Here is a 15,974-nt window from a genome sequence, read left to right as displayed (position 1 = left end):
ATTTTTGGTATGATCTTTTGTCAGCGTAGCCATTAATATAATTCACATAAGGTAACTAAATTATCTCAATAGAACTTATTTGGTATAAGTATGCCTAATATAGAAGCAAAAATGTAATTCACATAATGCCTACAATTACCATATATTCTCTATTGAATTATTAATTAAATTACAAAAAATATGAAAAATCTCATAACAGAATTATTAAGGATGAAATTTAAAATATTTTTTGCGCATACACATCAATATTTTTCGTGGATTAAATAATTTTATTGTGAAAAATATATATTATTTTTTTTCAAGCATACTTAGTGAAAATATCAATTATTTAATTATATTTTGGAATTATTATCGTGATAAAAATTAATAATAAAATAAGAACCACAAATATATATATTTTTACAGTAATCTAGAGCCATAATATTAATAAGGATATGATTGTCATTTAATTTAAAAATAATATATTTTAATTATTTGATTTGCTTACATTGCTTGTTGATGTGGCATGCCACATGAAATTATGACATCGAATCTGACACCATAATATGGAAGGAAATTTGCCGACCACCCTTCATTTTCCCACCTTGTGTCCACTTTTTTAAACTCATGACATATGTCTTTTGTCAACTCATATTTAGATAATAATTGAGCAACTGGATGCATGACATGAGTTTAGAATGGTGGGCATAAGGTGGGTAAATAAAGGGTAGTCGGCAAATTTTTTTCCCCATCATATAGCGCTAAAACATATTCCTGAAAACATATATGTACAATTGGGTGAAATCAATACATCCAAATTCCAACTACTTCAAAACAAGGAAGTAAATTTAAATTCCTAATACATACTAATTGGGACTACAGGTCCTCAAACAATAACAAAAGCATTTTCATCAGTTAGGGACTATCATCAGCTTTAGGAGACGGAAGAAGAGTGAGCTCCCAAAACAAACGCTGGTAGGTTACCACCTCCGAAAGCACCAATGGTCCGCTCAGTAGAGATACAAACATTTGCGGCACGGTAATTGAAATATTTAAGACTCCTAATGAAAGCCCTTGTCCTCCGCCAGAGTTGCTGCAGAATATGGATGCCATGGTAAAAAGAACGATGTAGGTCACTACTTGAGGTATCCCCAACACAGCAAATATAAGCAATGCACCAGCCTTGATTTCAGCAGGGGGTGGCAGAAGCTTATTGACGAAAGCATGTCGATACTTCTCGGCCAACTTAGTGACCAGTACCATCATCAGTAGATAACTTTCTTACAGAAAGTTTACCACTCCCCAAAGTTGTTTAGCCTGTTCCCTGCAAACTAAATAGACAATCACAAGAGACATGACTCCCAACACGACAGAGTTGAGCATGATCCCAAGTGAACCAGCCCTAACTCCCATGCCACAGGGATGTATATTCTCAATGATAACATGAAAGATAGTCCAGATTCATCACACCATCAGTCTCTCCAAGAAACAAGTAATTCCAGAATGTCAAGCCATCAGTCTCTCCAAGAATCCAGTGATTCCAGAATGTTAGCAAGCAATCTTTAATCAATCAAAGATAGAATTACAGATTGGTAGCAATTAGATTGATATGGTTTCAATTCCAATATGCTGTAAATCACACATTAGTACTTACCTTAGATAGCATAATGTTACTGTATAAATGAAGGCTTGTACTGTACATCAATTCATCAATCCATCAATTCTTCCTTTGTTCTTTGTGGTATCAAGAGCCTGATCACTTTTTTTTCCAACATCTCCCTCTCCAATGGCATCCTCATCTTCCTCCTCCCATACCGAAAGCTCTCCCTCTGTTACCAATTTTCTAACCATACAGCTTGACCGTACCAACTACCCACTATGGCTTGCTCAAATATCCCTTATTTTAAAGAGTCGAAAACCCTGGGGATTTGTTGATGGCACCAATAAGTGTCCTCCTACCTTTGTCACTGACGACAACGGCAAAATCACAGATAAAGTCAATCCAGATTATGAACCCTGGATTCTGCAAGATCAAATGGTCGTAAGTTGGATCAATGGATCACTCACTCCCAAGGTCCTCTCCATAATGGCACGGTCCACCTCTTCTCATTCTACATGGACTGCTTTGGCAACTCGTTTTGCTTTGCAATCCCAACACCGGGTGCTTCAACTTTGATCTGATCTTCTTCGCACCACGAGAGGTACTATGTCTATTGCTGATTATTTGGACAGACATAATGTCATTGCAGACAACTTGGCACTTGCAGGTCCTCTTGTATCTGATACGAATCTTGTCAACATCATCATGAGCAACGTTGGTCCTTTATATGAGACCACAATCAGTTCGGCCCAAGCACGAGATACACCCATCTCGTATGAAGCACTTGAAGCTCTTCTTCTGAGTGCGGAGCACCAAAATTTTGATTATGTCCTTCCTGCTAATGAAGGAGCCCATGCTCTTCATGCCAACTGCTCTCGCGGTCGAGGTCAGACTTCCTTTCCCTATAGGCGTGGGGGTGATCCTCATGGTGGATCTCACCCTAATAGCCATTATGCATCCTCATCTTACCGAGGACATGGCTCTTTCTCTGGACATCGTGGTGCATCATCTTCATCTGGGTATCGTGGAAATTCTATCTTGGGTCCAGCACTGAATCCTCTTTCCAATCCGGGCACTTCATTTTTCAACAATGGTCGAATTCAAGGTCAAATATGCAGTCGCCCTGGCCACTCTGCTATTGACTGCTTCAACCGTCTTAATATGTCTTATGAGGAGAGGGTTCCTTCCTCTCGTCTCACCGTGATGACTACCAGTCACAATCCATCTTCTCAGATCTGGTTGACAAACACCGGGGCAAACTCTCACTTGACACCAAATCTAGATAATCTTGATTCTCTTAAATCATATAAAGATCTTGATAATCTTGGTGGTATTAATTCTGATTCCGGGTTGATTCTCCTAAACACATTGACTCATCTAATCTTAAGTCTTCCTCCCATTCTTTTCGTCTTAACGATATTTTTCATTGTCCATCTGCCTCCACTAATCTTCTTTCTATCTACAAATTTACAATTCACAATCAATGTTATTTTATCTTCTATCTTGATTATTTTTGTGTTAAGGATCTGAATACGGGGACGATGTTTTACCACGGGAAGAGTGAAAATGGCCTATATCCATTAAAGTTTCCATCACCAAAATCCAATGTCTCTGTTCCGTTTGCTTGTGTTGGTGTTCGGATCTTAGCTGAAACTTGGCTTTTTCATCTTGGTCATGCTTCTGTTGTTGTAGTCTCTAAAGTATTGTCCAATAAAGTTGTTCATGTTATAGGATCAAGCCATTTTTCTTTTTGTCAATCATGTCCTTTAGGGAAGAGTACAAAACTTATGTTTCCATTATCAAAGTTTGTATCCCATTTTCCATTAGAAATAATACATTCGGATGTTTGGTGTTGTGTCTCATCAAGGTTTTATATACTACCTGCTCTTTGGCAATGACTACTCCAAATACTCTTGGATCTTCCCCATGAAACTAAAGAGTGAAGTTTTTCAATTGTTTATCACATTTCTTACTCATGTCGAAAAACTATTTAATCAGTCTATCAAAGTCCTTCAATGTGATGAAGGTGGTGAGTACAAAGGCCATGCTTTTCAATCTTATCTATCCACTCACGGCATTTTTCAAAGATTTTCTTGTCCAAAACACCTGGAACAAAACGGGTTGGCCGAACGAAAACATTGACATATTGTCGAGACTGGAGTCACTCTTCTTGGTCATGCACACATGCCATCGAACTATTGGGTTGAATCATTTAATACGGCAATGTATGTCATCAATCGTCTTTCATTGAGAGGTCTAGGTTATGTCTCCCCCTATGAAAAACGTTTTCATCGTGCACCTCAATATCACTCTTTAAAAGTATTTGGGTGTGCTTGTTTTCCATATCTACGTCCCTATAATTCTTCCAAGTTGCAAATGAGGTCTCAACGTTGTGTGTTTTGGGTTATTCACTAAACCATCAATGGTATCGATGTTTTGCTCCATCTTCTGGTTGTGTTTATTTATCTCGTCATGTGCTCTTTGGTGAGTCTAGTTTTCTATTCACAAAGCGTGATCTCCATTCAGGCGCATCTCTTTCTCATCCAAAGGGGTCTGATACGCTATTCTTTAGCCCAAGCTCATCTTTATATCCAAGTCACTTAGAAGATAGATCTGGTCAGTCGGGTTATACTCCAAACACTTCTCCTTCTTCTCCGTGTTTGACTTCAAACTTGCCTCCTTCATCTAATTATTCTCCTACTATCTCTCTCCAAGTTCCCAAAACCAACAATCACCTCCACCACTACAAGTTTATACCCGCAATCCAAATCACCAAATCATGAATTATGGTGCAATCTCATATTCTCATTCTTCGGTTGTGTCTTCTCTCCCCAATCCAGATAACGCACTTCATGAATCATCCACTTCCCAAATAGAGTTTCCGCCAATCATCCAAGCTGATCCCCATCCTACTAACAATCTTAATCCACCATTATTATCATCTCCTTTGGTGTCACATGTACATGATCATGGTCGGATGGTAACTCGCAGTCAACATGGAATTAGCAAGCCCAATCCTAAATATTACAACAAGCCTACTTCTAAACATGCTATTCACTCCTCTCTCCATGCTTTTTTGATTGAACCCACTTGTTATACACAGGCTACCAAGTACCAAGAATGGCGTGTAGCAATGGCCAGTGAATTTGATGCGTTACAAAAGGCAGGTACTTGGTCTTTAGTTCCACCATCCTCCTCAATGAACATTCTTCCTAATAAATGGGTATTTTGTATCAAGAAACGGTCTAATGGTAGTGTTGAGCGGTATAAGGCGAGGCTTGTCGCTAATGGCTTTCATCAGCAAGAAGGCCTTGATTATACAAAGACATTTAGTCTGGTTGTCAAGCATTCCACAATTCGGTTGGTTCTTGCTATTGTTGTGTGCAAACGTTGGCCGATTAGACAGTTGGATGTTCAGAATGCCTTGTTCCATGGCTATCTTAATAAAGCTCTATTTATGAAACAACCTATTGGCTTTGTTGATCCGAAGTACCCCAAGCATGTTTGCAATCTCAATCGATCTTTGTACGGTTTGAAACAAGCGCCTCAAGCTTGGTTCCAGTGTTTTTCTGATTATCTAGAAGAACTTGGTTTCAAAGAATCCAGGGCTGATTACTCTATGTTCACATTCAATGAAAGAGGCATCTATCTCATTCTTCTCATCTATATAGCACTGACAGACTGAAGTGTTGAAGTGTCTGACACTACCCGACACGCCCCGACACGGTGTCCGACAAGCCACGTGGCGTGTCTGAAATTTTGACTTCCGACACGGACCGACACGTTTCCGACACGCCACGTCACACTATTTTGAATTTAAAAAAATAACAACAAAACCTAAGCCTCAGGGAGAGGCCGCAACTTTTCCCACTTTCAAAATTTCTTTTTGTTTTGCTGAACCAGATCGACCTTGGAAGATAATCATCATTGCAAAAGCTCTCTTAAGTTTTGAATCACACTCATCTAAGAGCTTAGAACCAAGGTTGGAGTATTCTGGAGTTAACTTATTTGTTAGATTAGTTAGACCACATCAGTGTATGGCAAGTTGATTGTGATGTCAAGCTAAGGTTGTTTTTTTTTTGCAGATACCGCCGAGAAAAAGTGCAGCTTTATACAGGTTTTGCTCAACTCACCAAAATAGAAAAGTTGATGTCATTTCAGATTGTACAGTGTATATAACTATCGTTAGTTGATTTGATTAATTTGTAAGGTAGAATGCTTCTGCTACAACTTGGTTGCCTCAAAATGAAGCTTTAGAGTTAGGTTTTAGTTATGCGAGATTTTGGGGAATTGATTTGGAAATAAGTTTCTTGAGGTTGAGTTGGAGTGATAGAATGTGCAAACAAAACGGAGATTTCCACTGGCAGTTTCTGTGACTACTTGTACATGATTACATCTCTGTTGGATGGGAAGCAAATTTAAGTTTATCGAGGTTATTTTAGGGCTGATGAATGGGATATGAACAAATGGGTTTGGGAAGGAATACTGAAAGTCATAAGCAAAGGAGAAGACTGCATTATCAGACTTGAAGAGAAGAACACTAGTGAGAATACTTAATTTTACTATAACAAGTCTCATCATATCAACTTGTTGTGTGGTTTCCATCTTTTTTTTTCGACCATAACCTGATTTACTTATTAATAGGTGAACTATATGCTCGGGAATTCTTAAGAAAAGGAGAGCCGCATCTGGTGGAACCTGTAATTGATAGCAGTAGGTTTGCATTATTTCTCCTAAAAACTTGTAAACTCTATGTGTGTCTCAGCAGATTTATACATCAATCCACTGCAGTACTCACATAGATTGAATTTATAGAGCCTTAGAACCTAAATCAATATCAATTAAACTTCGCACTTTTATCACATGCTTTAGACATTGTTATGTTATTTCTTATGAATTATAATGTAATTGAATGAATTTTGAACTTTAATTTGATTTTATAACTATTATGTAAGGTTATATATATATATATATATATTTTACACATTAATATATATATTAAATTATATATAAATTACCGTGTCGACGCCGTGTCGGGATCTAGATTTTTAAAATTTGCCGTGTCGCGGTGTCGCACCGTGTCAATGTCGCGGTGTCGATGTCGGTGTCGGTGCTACATAGCTTCTCATGTATGTTGACGACATACATATCACGGGTAACAGCTCTTCTCATATATCCCAACTCATTCAGAATCTGAGTTCTCTATTTTCCATGAAAGATTTGGGCTCTCTTCATTATGTTCTTGGTATTGAAACTGCTTATGTTGGTGATAATTTTCATTTGACACAACATAAATATATTGTGGATTTGTTGAAAAAGATCAAGCTTCATGATTCTCGGCTATATATTGCCCCTGTTCTATCTGGTAAAAAGTTTAGTCTTTATGATGGTGTTAAGTTAGAAGATCCTTCTGAGTATCGGAGTATTGTTGGTGTTTTACAGTACCTCACTCTCACTAGGCCTGATATATGTTATGATGTTAATCAAGTGTGTCAATTCATGCACTATCCTACTACTGTTCATTGGGTGGCTGTCAAAAGGATTCTTAGATACTTGAAGTCTACTATTGATTATAGCTTGGTCTATCAGCCTGGCACACTCAAATTGGTTGGCCTATTCTGATGCAGATTATGTCAGTGATCTGGATGACCGTCATTCAACTGGTGGGTTCTATCTGCAAACCCTATTTCTTGGAGCTCAACGAAACATAAAACCGTGTCCAGGTCTAGTGCAGAGGCCGAGTACCGGCAACTTGCTTATACTGCTGCTGAGTTGTCTTGGCTTTGATCTTGTTTCGAGATCTCAATGTGTTCCTCTCATGCCCAAGAATTTGGTGTGACAATATCAGTTCCATTTCTTTGGCTTCCAATCCGGTCTTTCACTCCAAAACCAAACATGTGGAGGTTGATTACCATTATATGAGAGATAAGGTTGTCCAAAAAGAACTAGCAGTTTCTTATGTCTCTACTGATGACCAAAGAATAGACATCTTTACAGAGGGACTTTCTACTCAGCGTTTTCAGTTCCTTGTATCCAAGCTTCCAGTCTGTGCTTGTCCTCCTAGCTTGCGGGGAATGATAACAAGAAAGATAGTCTAGATTCATAACACCATCAATCTCTCCAAGAATCAAGTAATTCCAGAATGTTAAACCATCAGTCTCTCCAAGAATCCAGTGATTCCAGAATGTTAGCAAGCAATCTTCAATCAATCAAAGATAGAATTACAGATTGTTAGCAATTAGATTGATATGGTTTCAATTCCAATCATCTGTAAATCACACATTAGTAGTTACCTTAGATAGCATAACTCTACTGTATAAATGGAGGCTTGTATAGTACATTAATTCATCAATTCTTCCTCTGTTCTTTACCAACATCCAGAACCCGATCACAATCACGACGATGGCGCGTGGTTTCGTATGTTTCAACAAGGAATCGCCGCAACTGACGTCTATGTCGGCCGCGTATCCAATAAGGAAGATGACGAAGGCAACAAGCGCAACTCCCGCGGCTATGAATTGCCGGCGGCGGCCAAAACGAGATCTGCAAGGGTCACTATAGTAACTGACGATGGGTTGCACCACTAGACCGGAAATGGGAACGGACAGCCAGACGATGGAGGCCCATTTGTGTGGGACGCCCAGTTGTTGCACGTAGGGTGTAAGCAAAGATAACTGCATGCAGTATCATCTTCATCTTACTGAATTGTACTCCGGCAACTATGGATGCCACCAGTATCATCTTCATCTTATTTTCCGGCCTTGACGACTGTTTCATGCTCTCAATTTCCATTTTCTTTTCTCAACTTTGGGTTCGAGTTTTGTGATTTTGAAATGAGAAAACCAGGAGATGTCTTATATAGGCCTTAACTATGATCGAAGTACGAGCACGGAAGTTAAAAGTCCTCATCGGAAAAAGATTCAGGACCAAAATGGGAGTTCCTAATTATTAATTGACTGAATTTAGTTACTAGTTGTTTTACGTACTTTGAAGTGTGAACAGTAAAAGTCCAAGTAGGAGAAGGAAATAGTGAGTAAAATGGACATTCTCTACTTTGTTTTGACGTTTTGTGGCTGGCGAATCATTTGGAGTGATAATGTTGCGGCAAGTTAAAATCCTACTAGGACAAGGAAACATTGTTGCCCGTGAGCTTCAACTTGGATGAGAACCTGGACATTATGATCGAAGTTCTGTATCTTTCTGGAGATAGACCCGGTAATCCTGTTGTTATTATTTGGGTAATGTAAGTATATAGCGAGGAGAAATCATGAACGCTATTGATGGTTCAAGGTCCGAGAAGAAGTCTGACCGAGGTATTGTGATTAAGGAGTGGTGAAGACTGGTGATTTTGGTATTGGGGGCCGGATAGGCCGTAAGTTAGTGTTGCTTGACAATGTGAGGGAGACTTTAAACAGTAGGGATTTCTGGAGTGCAGGCTTGCTCAGTTAATTCTTATGAAGAGAGCCTTGTCTTGCTCGACGGGTAAGATATGTAGTTTCATACTGAACAAAATGAGTAGGAAAGGGTAAGGTAGATTATCTAGAACTGATCGACTTACGATTTGTCTCAGCTAACTGTTTCTCTAATTTATGGTCTCAATATGATCTGGCCAGAAACCAAGAACTTAAGAAAGAAGTGCAATATTATCTCTACTAGCTTTTTTTTATAAAGGAATTATCTCTACTAGCTAGTACATGTTTGGAAAGAACGTCCTTAAAGACAGTCAAACATACATAGGCTACTCCTAAGATTCCTACTCCTAATATCTTCTGGCTGTATACTATCAATTAGAATTTTAGAATCCCCTTCGACTTCTAGAAGACCATGTAAGTAAGTAGCATTTGGGCAAGGCAAGAGCTTCAACAATCGAAACATCAGATATATGCAAGGTTGGATGACCGTTACTATCTCTGAAAATAAAGCCTCCTGTACTGCTATTAGAGACTATTTGATTACAAAAATTTTGTTCTTGCTGGGAGTTAGAATCAGTACCAGGACCCATAGATTGTTGATGAACCATATCCAACAGGCGAAGCAGAAAGGTTTTTATGGTTAAAGAAATCACCAAAAGTATCTCTATTCCATTTACCAGCCAAGAATTGCAGAAACTAAAAGAAACACATTTATGTGATAGTGATCCAGTATAAATACTAGCTAGAACCATAGGTAAGTTTGTATAAGGTGATCTTTTAGATCCTCAATAGTACATTAGCACTTATCACAATTTTCTGGTGTGATCATAGAGGGTACATTTTGTATCCCAAAAAGGTTTTAATTTTGATGTTTATTTTTCAAGTCGTGTGTATATGCTCAAATACAGCTAAAAATGAAGAGTTTTTTTCACCAACAGTCCATCAACTCTGGTGTACCTACCAATGTGATACCTCAACTCTTAATCGTACCAATGTGATACCCAGACTCTAGTATTGCTATCATTGAAGTACTTCCGTTAGTTTTTTTTAACTTTTCCGTTATCTTGGTGACGTGGCAGTTACGTGAGGCCCACAAAGAGGGTTAAAAGACAAAATTAACCTCATCTAAGAGGAGCAATGTTTTTCCCGCCCTTTACCTTGAGAAAGACACCCAACAATTCCAATTTTGGCGCCAATTTTCCCTCCCTACTCCTTAATTTGTGTCTCTTATCTAAACTAAAGAACTACCGCCAACCAGTCGACCACAATCTGATAAAACCTAGATCAATCTCATTTTCTATTTTTACCCTAGCACTTGTTAAACTAACAGAATAAATATAAAAATTTATATGGAACATCTCATTTCCACAATCTCATAAGAATAAAAACACATAACTTAACGAAATTCAAATACATGTTTAAGTACCATTAGTTGCCACCTTTTATGTTGATCTGCCATGATTTTTACTTGTAAGAACTAATGGTACATGTAGTTGAATTTCGTTAAGCCAGAGGGAATAATACCAGCAGATAAAGCATTGTACTAATGGTACTTAAAAGTTCTTACAAGCAAAAATCATGGCAGATCAACATAAAATGTGGCAACTAATGGTACTTAAACATGTATTTGAATTTCGTTAAGTTATGTGTTTTTATATTCTTATGAGATTGTGGAAATGAGATGTTCCATATAAATTTTTATATTTATTCTGTTAGTTTAACAAGTGCTAGGGTAAAAATAGAAAATGAGATTGATCTAGGTTTTATCAGATTGTGGTCGACTGGTTGGCGGTAGTTCTTTAGTTTAGATAAGAGACACAAATTAAGGAGTAGGGAGGGAAAATTGGCGCCAAAATTGGAATTGTTGGGTGTCTTTCTCAAGGTAAAGGGCGGGAAAAACATTGCTCCTCTTAGATGAGGTTAATTTTGTCTTTTAACCCTCTTTGTGGGCCTCACGTAACTGCCACGTCACCAAGATAACGGAAAAGTTAAAAAAAACTAACGGAAGTACTTCAATGATAGCAATACTAGAGTCTGGGTATCACATTTGTACGATTAAGAGTTGAGGTATCACATTGGTAGGTACACCAGAGTTGAGGGACTGTTGGTGAAAAAAACTCAAAAATGAATGGATCTTACATTGTTAAGCAAAAACTCAACAGCTATAAATAAAGTTCAGAATTTACATTATTTTGAGCTGCCAAATTAGGATACTGCACCAGAAACTCTCAAGACCACCCTGCATATATATGCACTTGAAACAAGTTTGAGGTAATGTTTTGTGTGCTTCTAAGAAGGAAAGAAAATTGTGACGATTCACATCATCTCCAATCCTGTAAAAGTGGCTGGTCATTCCCATCTTGTTTGTGAAACTTTCTCAGTTGCAGCTGGCATTATAAAAGAGGTATTTCAATAAACTGCATATAAAACAGATAAAACTGATGAATAGCAAATCGAATTGGCAAGTATTAGGAATAATTCAACAATGGCTTGGTACACAATTAACAATTTAACATATTTTTAAAGATATTATGGAGCAATATGTTAGGCAGACAAGGTTGAGAAAACGTCAAATATATTGGATCCTGAAGTGACAGTGACATTGTAGAACAGGCATCCCACATCAAACTACTTGATGAAACTTTCAAATTTGTGTAATGCAGTGAATATATTCCACAAGAATCAATATAATTACATGGTGTTAGATATTCTCTTGATTGATAATATTCAACGACTACACCAAAAAACAAAACACTAAAAGACACATACTTCCTGAGCTAGGTCTCCAGAACCTCTCGAACAACTTCACATAAATTGTTTCCAATGAAGTTTCATCACATATTAGTGCTCTTAGATACCACAACAAGCAGATTGTTCTATATTCTCTTGTCTTACAGTCATTTTTTTTTTCAAAGAAGATAGTCTTACTTGAATTTGAATATGTGCAATTCTTAAGACTTGTTTGCAATAAGTTTATAACACATGTCTCTTAATATTTTACAAGTTACGTACGATTACCTGCAGCTTGAACATAACTATCTTTGACAGAATTTTAATAAGAGATTAAAAAAGCAGATAAAATTTAAGGTTCTAAAGAATCAATAGCATACCTGAAAGAACATCTCAAGCTCAAATGATGGACTAGTAAATGGAAAGTACGTATCAACCCAGTCCGTCTCTGCAGCACTTGAAAATATTGATCTTATCAAATCCAAGGTTCAAATATAGTATATAAACATAAGATATACAAAGGAAAAAATGTAAAATAGGGACCTTTTAACTTTTTAATACAACAACAAATTAAAGGACTCCATGAATATATAGAGGTCCCAGTGCAGAAATCCGTCACTCGTAGCTTACCATATAGGTGGCGTGCCAGATCCTCATGACATTTCATTCAAGTCCTCGGCTACATAAGAAGTTGCAGAATGATGATGCCCACTCTTCTGGTGAAAAAAACAAGAGCACATTTCTCTGTACGGTACACTCCAGTTACAAGAATATGGGTGTGTCCTCTTCTCAGTACCTCTGCCTGATGAACACTTGTATGGCACCTGGAAAAGGTTTGACAAGCCACATAGTATGTAGCCATGTATCTTTATAACTTCCATTCACATGATCAGCAGGAACAAACACAAAATTAAAATTCTGAAACCTTTTCCAGCCTAAATCAGTACAAATTCAAATCCACAACCACTGCACAGCACATCAATTATGGCTCATCCAATTGCATCAAAACCAAAACGCAAATCAAAAACCCGAATTGAACACATTCAACTCGTTCGAACATGATTTTTAAAAACATCCCATAAAAGATAAAACCTTAACCATTCAAATACATATGAGTGCATCAAATCTGAAATCTTTATCAACACCAAACTGCACTCAAAAGAAAACCTCATACAATCTTCTTCAGATATAAGCATCAGAAAACAACATTCTATCAGAAAACTTCACCACATTTGAATCCCTAAGGCAACTTCCCAGCTCGAAAAGTGGCAAACTTGGACACTTGGGAGTAGGAATACCTCACCCCATTTTCCTTCAACAACTCCTCCAGCTTATCCTTAGCTCCATCAGGATCTACACTCTCACACTCAATCTCATAACAAGTCCCAAACTCATACTTAGTCTCATCCACCTCCAATTTCAACCCTTTCCAATCATACACATCCCTCACATTCCCAAACCCTCCCATCCCCACAAACCCTAAAACCCCAAACTCCTACCTAACCCTTCTCAAAACCCTAGACTCCGCCGCCATCAGCTTCTCCGGCTCAGCCGCGCATGCCCGCCCTCCCGCCGGGTCCAGCTCCTCCTCGTCCTCCTCCACTCGGCTGACACCATCGACCAGCACCGCCTTCGCCTTCAGCGTCACGGCGCAGAGAGGGCTCCGGTCGGAGAATCGGAGCCGGAGCACGGCGCGGCGCACCGAGAGCTCGGATTTGGAGCCGTCGAAGAAGAGATTCTCCTGGCGGTGGGTACCGAGGTGGAACGGCGCTAGAATACTGGTGACCTTGCCGTGGGCGGCGGCGTCCGGCAGCCTGATCTTGACCTCGACCTCCATGAGGGCTTTGGATATGTGAGACATTTTGGGCCTTTTTCTAGTTTCCAATGATGCGGTGCGTTTTGGAGGAGGGGTCTCTGGAGCGGTCGAGGTGGCTGAGGACGGTGGATGCAGCGGTCGTGGTGGTTGCGGAGGCAGCGGCGCGTTGACGAGCTTCTTCGAGTTCTTCTTTGTCTTCGATTTTGAGTTCAATCTTGGTTGGCTTTCGTCTCAGCATTTCTAATCTTTCATATCACCCCCTCACTTTCTGAGCCTGCATTTCACAAGAAAAATACTAATACATACTATTATAGAGGTACCCAAAGCTAGGGCTCGGTCCGGACCGGCCTGCCTGCACCATACTAAATTTAAATGGATAAATTATAAAAATGTAATATCTCCTCATTTATATTAGAAAAAAAAACAATATTTATGAATTAATTATAAAAAAAATTATCATATTTAAGTGGAAATTAGAAAAAATCACTTTAAAATTATTTTCTGGACAGTTTTTTTTTCTCATTTTGTTTTTCTTCTTCTAATTTCGGTCATAATTTTCTCGTCCGGCAATAGATTTTGACGAAATTGGTACCGTTAGAAAAATTTCGCTCACCTCTTTCATTTGATATACTACCCACTCCGAATCGACCACTCTCGCTATACAATCTTATTTTCAGGTAACAGTAGATGTTTGGGGAATTGGATGAATCTACTAAATAAAATGATGGTTTTTCTTCAATTACTATTTCAAGATGATAAATGCGAGACTCATGTATTTTCGCTAAATTTCAGTATTTCTAAATCCAATATATTGTAAAATAACTCTGATTTTGTTTCCTAATCAAAGTATTTTTTTTTTTTAGACATAAATTTCTGTCAGTTTTATCGAGGAAATTTTATTGGTTTTAAGGTCACCTCTAATTCGGGAACCATATTTCCATATAATAGTGGTCTCGGATTTAGAGGCATGCAGTTAAACAACAATTATCACTCAAGCATAGGGATAACACATTTTGAAGCTCTCTATGGGAGACCATGTCGTACCCAATATGTTGGTCTGAATTAGCCGAAGCCGTTCTTCCCGAACTTGATGTAGTTAAGCTTCGATTAAGGAGCACTTGAAAGCTGCACAGAGTCGGCAAAAGACATATGCCTATCGACATAGGAGGAATGTAGAGTTCCATGTCGGAGATCGTTTCTTGTTGAAAGTCTCACCCATGCGAAGCGTTGTCTGTTTTGGAAAAAAGATTGCCAAGTTGTCACCACGGTTTATTGGACCTTTCCAAATTATAAAAAGAGTTGGTGATTTAGCCTATCGACTAGATCTACCACACCATTTTTCGAACGTGCATAACGTTTTTCATGTATTTATGTTACGGGAATACAAGCCAGACAATTCTCATGTCATAGACTATAGTACCATAGAACTCGCGGAGGATGTCACATATGACGAAACACTTGTTCGCATATTAGGCAAGGAAGTAAGAAAGCTCCGTACTAAGGAAATTCCAATGGTGAAGATACAATGGAATCAACATGATGAAAACGAGGCTTCATGGGAGTTAAAATCATAAATGAGAAAGAAATACCCGCATTTGTTCATAGAACAAATGGAACAAGGTAAGTAAAATTCGAGGACGAATTTTCTTTTAAGGTGGATAGACTTTAATACTCTGAAATTTAGTATTTACTATTTAGTACTCTAAGGTTATATTAACTTAGAATTAATTCAATTTTTCTTATAATATTTCTCTTTAGAAACCAATGATGCTAAGGTTCATACTTTCAAAAATAGAAAATTTGTTTTTGTAAGTATTAGACCACGATTTGAGTACGTTAGCTCATATTCTTACATATACTCGATACTTTATGATCGAGTTTAAGACTAATACTAATAGTATTATCTTTTATGCATTATATTAGTGTTAGATAGTGCAAATATATTGAAAACCTTATGAAAAGAATATATTAAATTTCTTTACTTTTTTTTTAGAATAACACATATAAATGTGTTTGTTATATATATATATATAAGCCTTATGTCAATACGTTTTGAACCTAGCTGAATTTTATATTTTTTACCCCAACTATTTGTTTTTTTTCTTTGTCAACAACCACCCTAACTAGCTAGGTCATCACTCAATATAATTATTGGTCTCTTAAGTCAAGAAGGGTAGGTGAGAATTGAACTTTTGTGTTCCTTTTTTGCCTATTTATATTTGTGAGCTGTCTCAAGCTTTCTTCACACTTCAAAATCAGAAATCATGCAATTCTAAAGTTTCCTTAGTTGATAGAAAACGCAACCAGCCAATGTTCCTCAACCTAAAATTCTATTACTTTAGTAACTTGTTTAAGAGAGAAAGAGTGAAGACTAGAATTTTAACTTGAGGAACATCGGCTGGTTGAGTTTTCTATTAACTAAAGGAACTTTAGACTT

General features: G+C 37.8%; 1 protein-coding gene and 1 pseudogene across 1 annotated transcript; both read right to left on the bottom strand.

Annotated features, from left to right (window-relative positions):
- Nucleotides 1-913: 913 nt before the first annotated feature.
- LOC126803123 (sucrose transport protein-like) lies at nt 914-4,440 on the bottom strand (annotated as a pseudogene).
- Nucleotides 4,441-12,694: 8,254 nt separating this feature from the next.
- LOC126785167 (triphosphate tunnel metalloenzyme 3) lies at nt 12,695-13,819 on the bottom strand. The gene is given in 1 exon segment (XM_050510782.1): nt 12,695-13,819. A coding segment is annotated over 1 exon segment (621 nt). The 5' UTR covers nt 13,583-13,819; the 3' UTR covers nt 12,695-12,961.
- Between the last annotated feature and the right edge of the window lie 2,155 nt (nt 13,820-15,974).

This window comes from Argentina anserina, chromosome 1 (assembly GCF_933775445.1).
Source record: "Argentina anserina chromosome 1, drPotAnse1.1, whole genome shotgun sequence".
Lineage (NCBI taxonomy): Eukaryota > Viridiplantae > Streptophyta > Magnoliopsida > Rosales > Rosaceae > Argentina > Argentina anserina.
The sequence above is the reverse complement of the archived record's forward strand: the minus strand, read 5'-3'. Positions and strand labels throughout refer to the sequence as shown.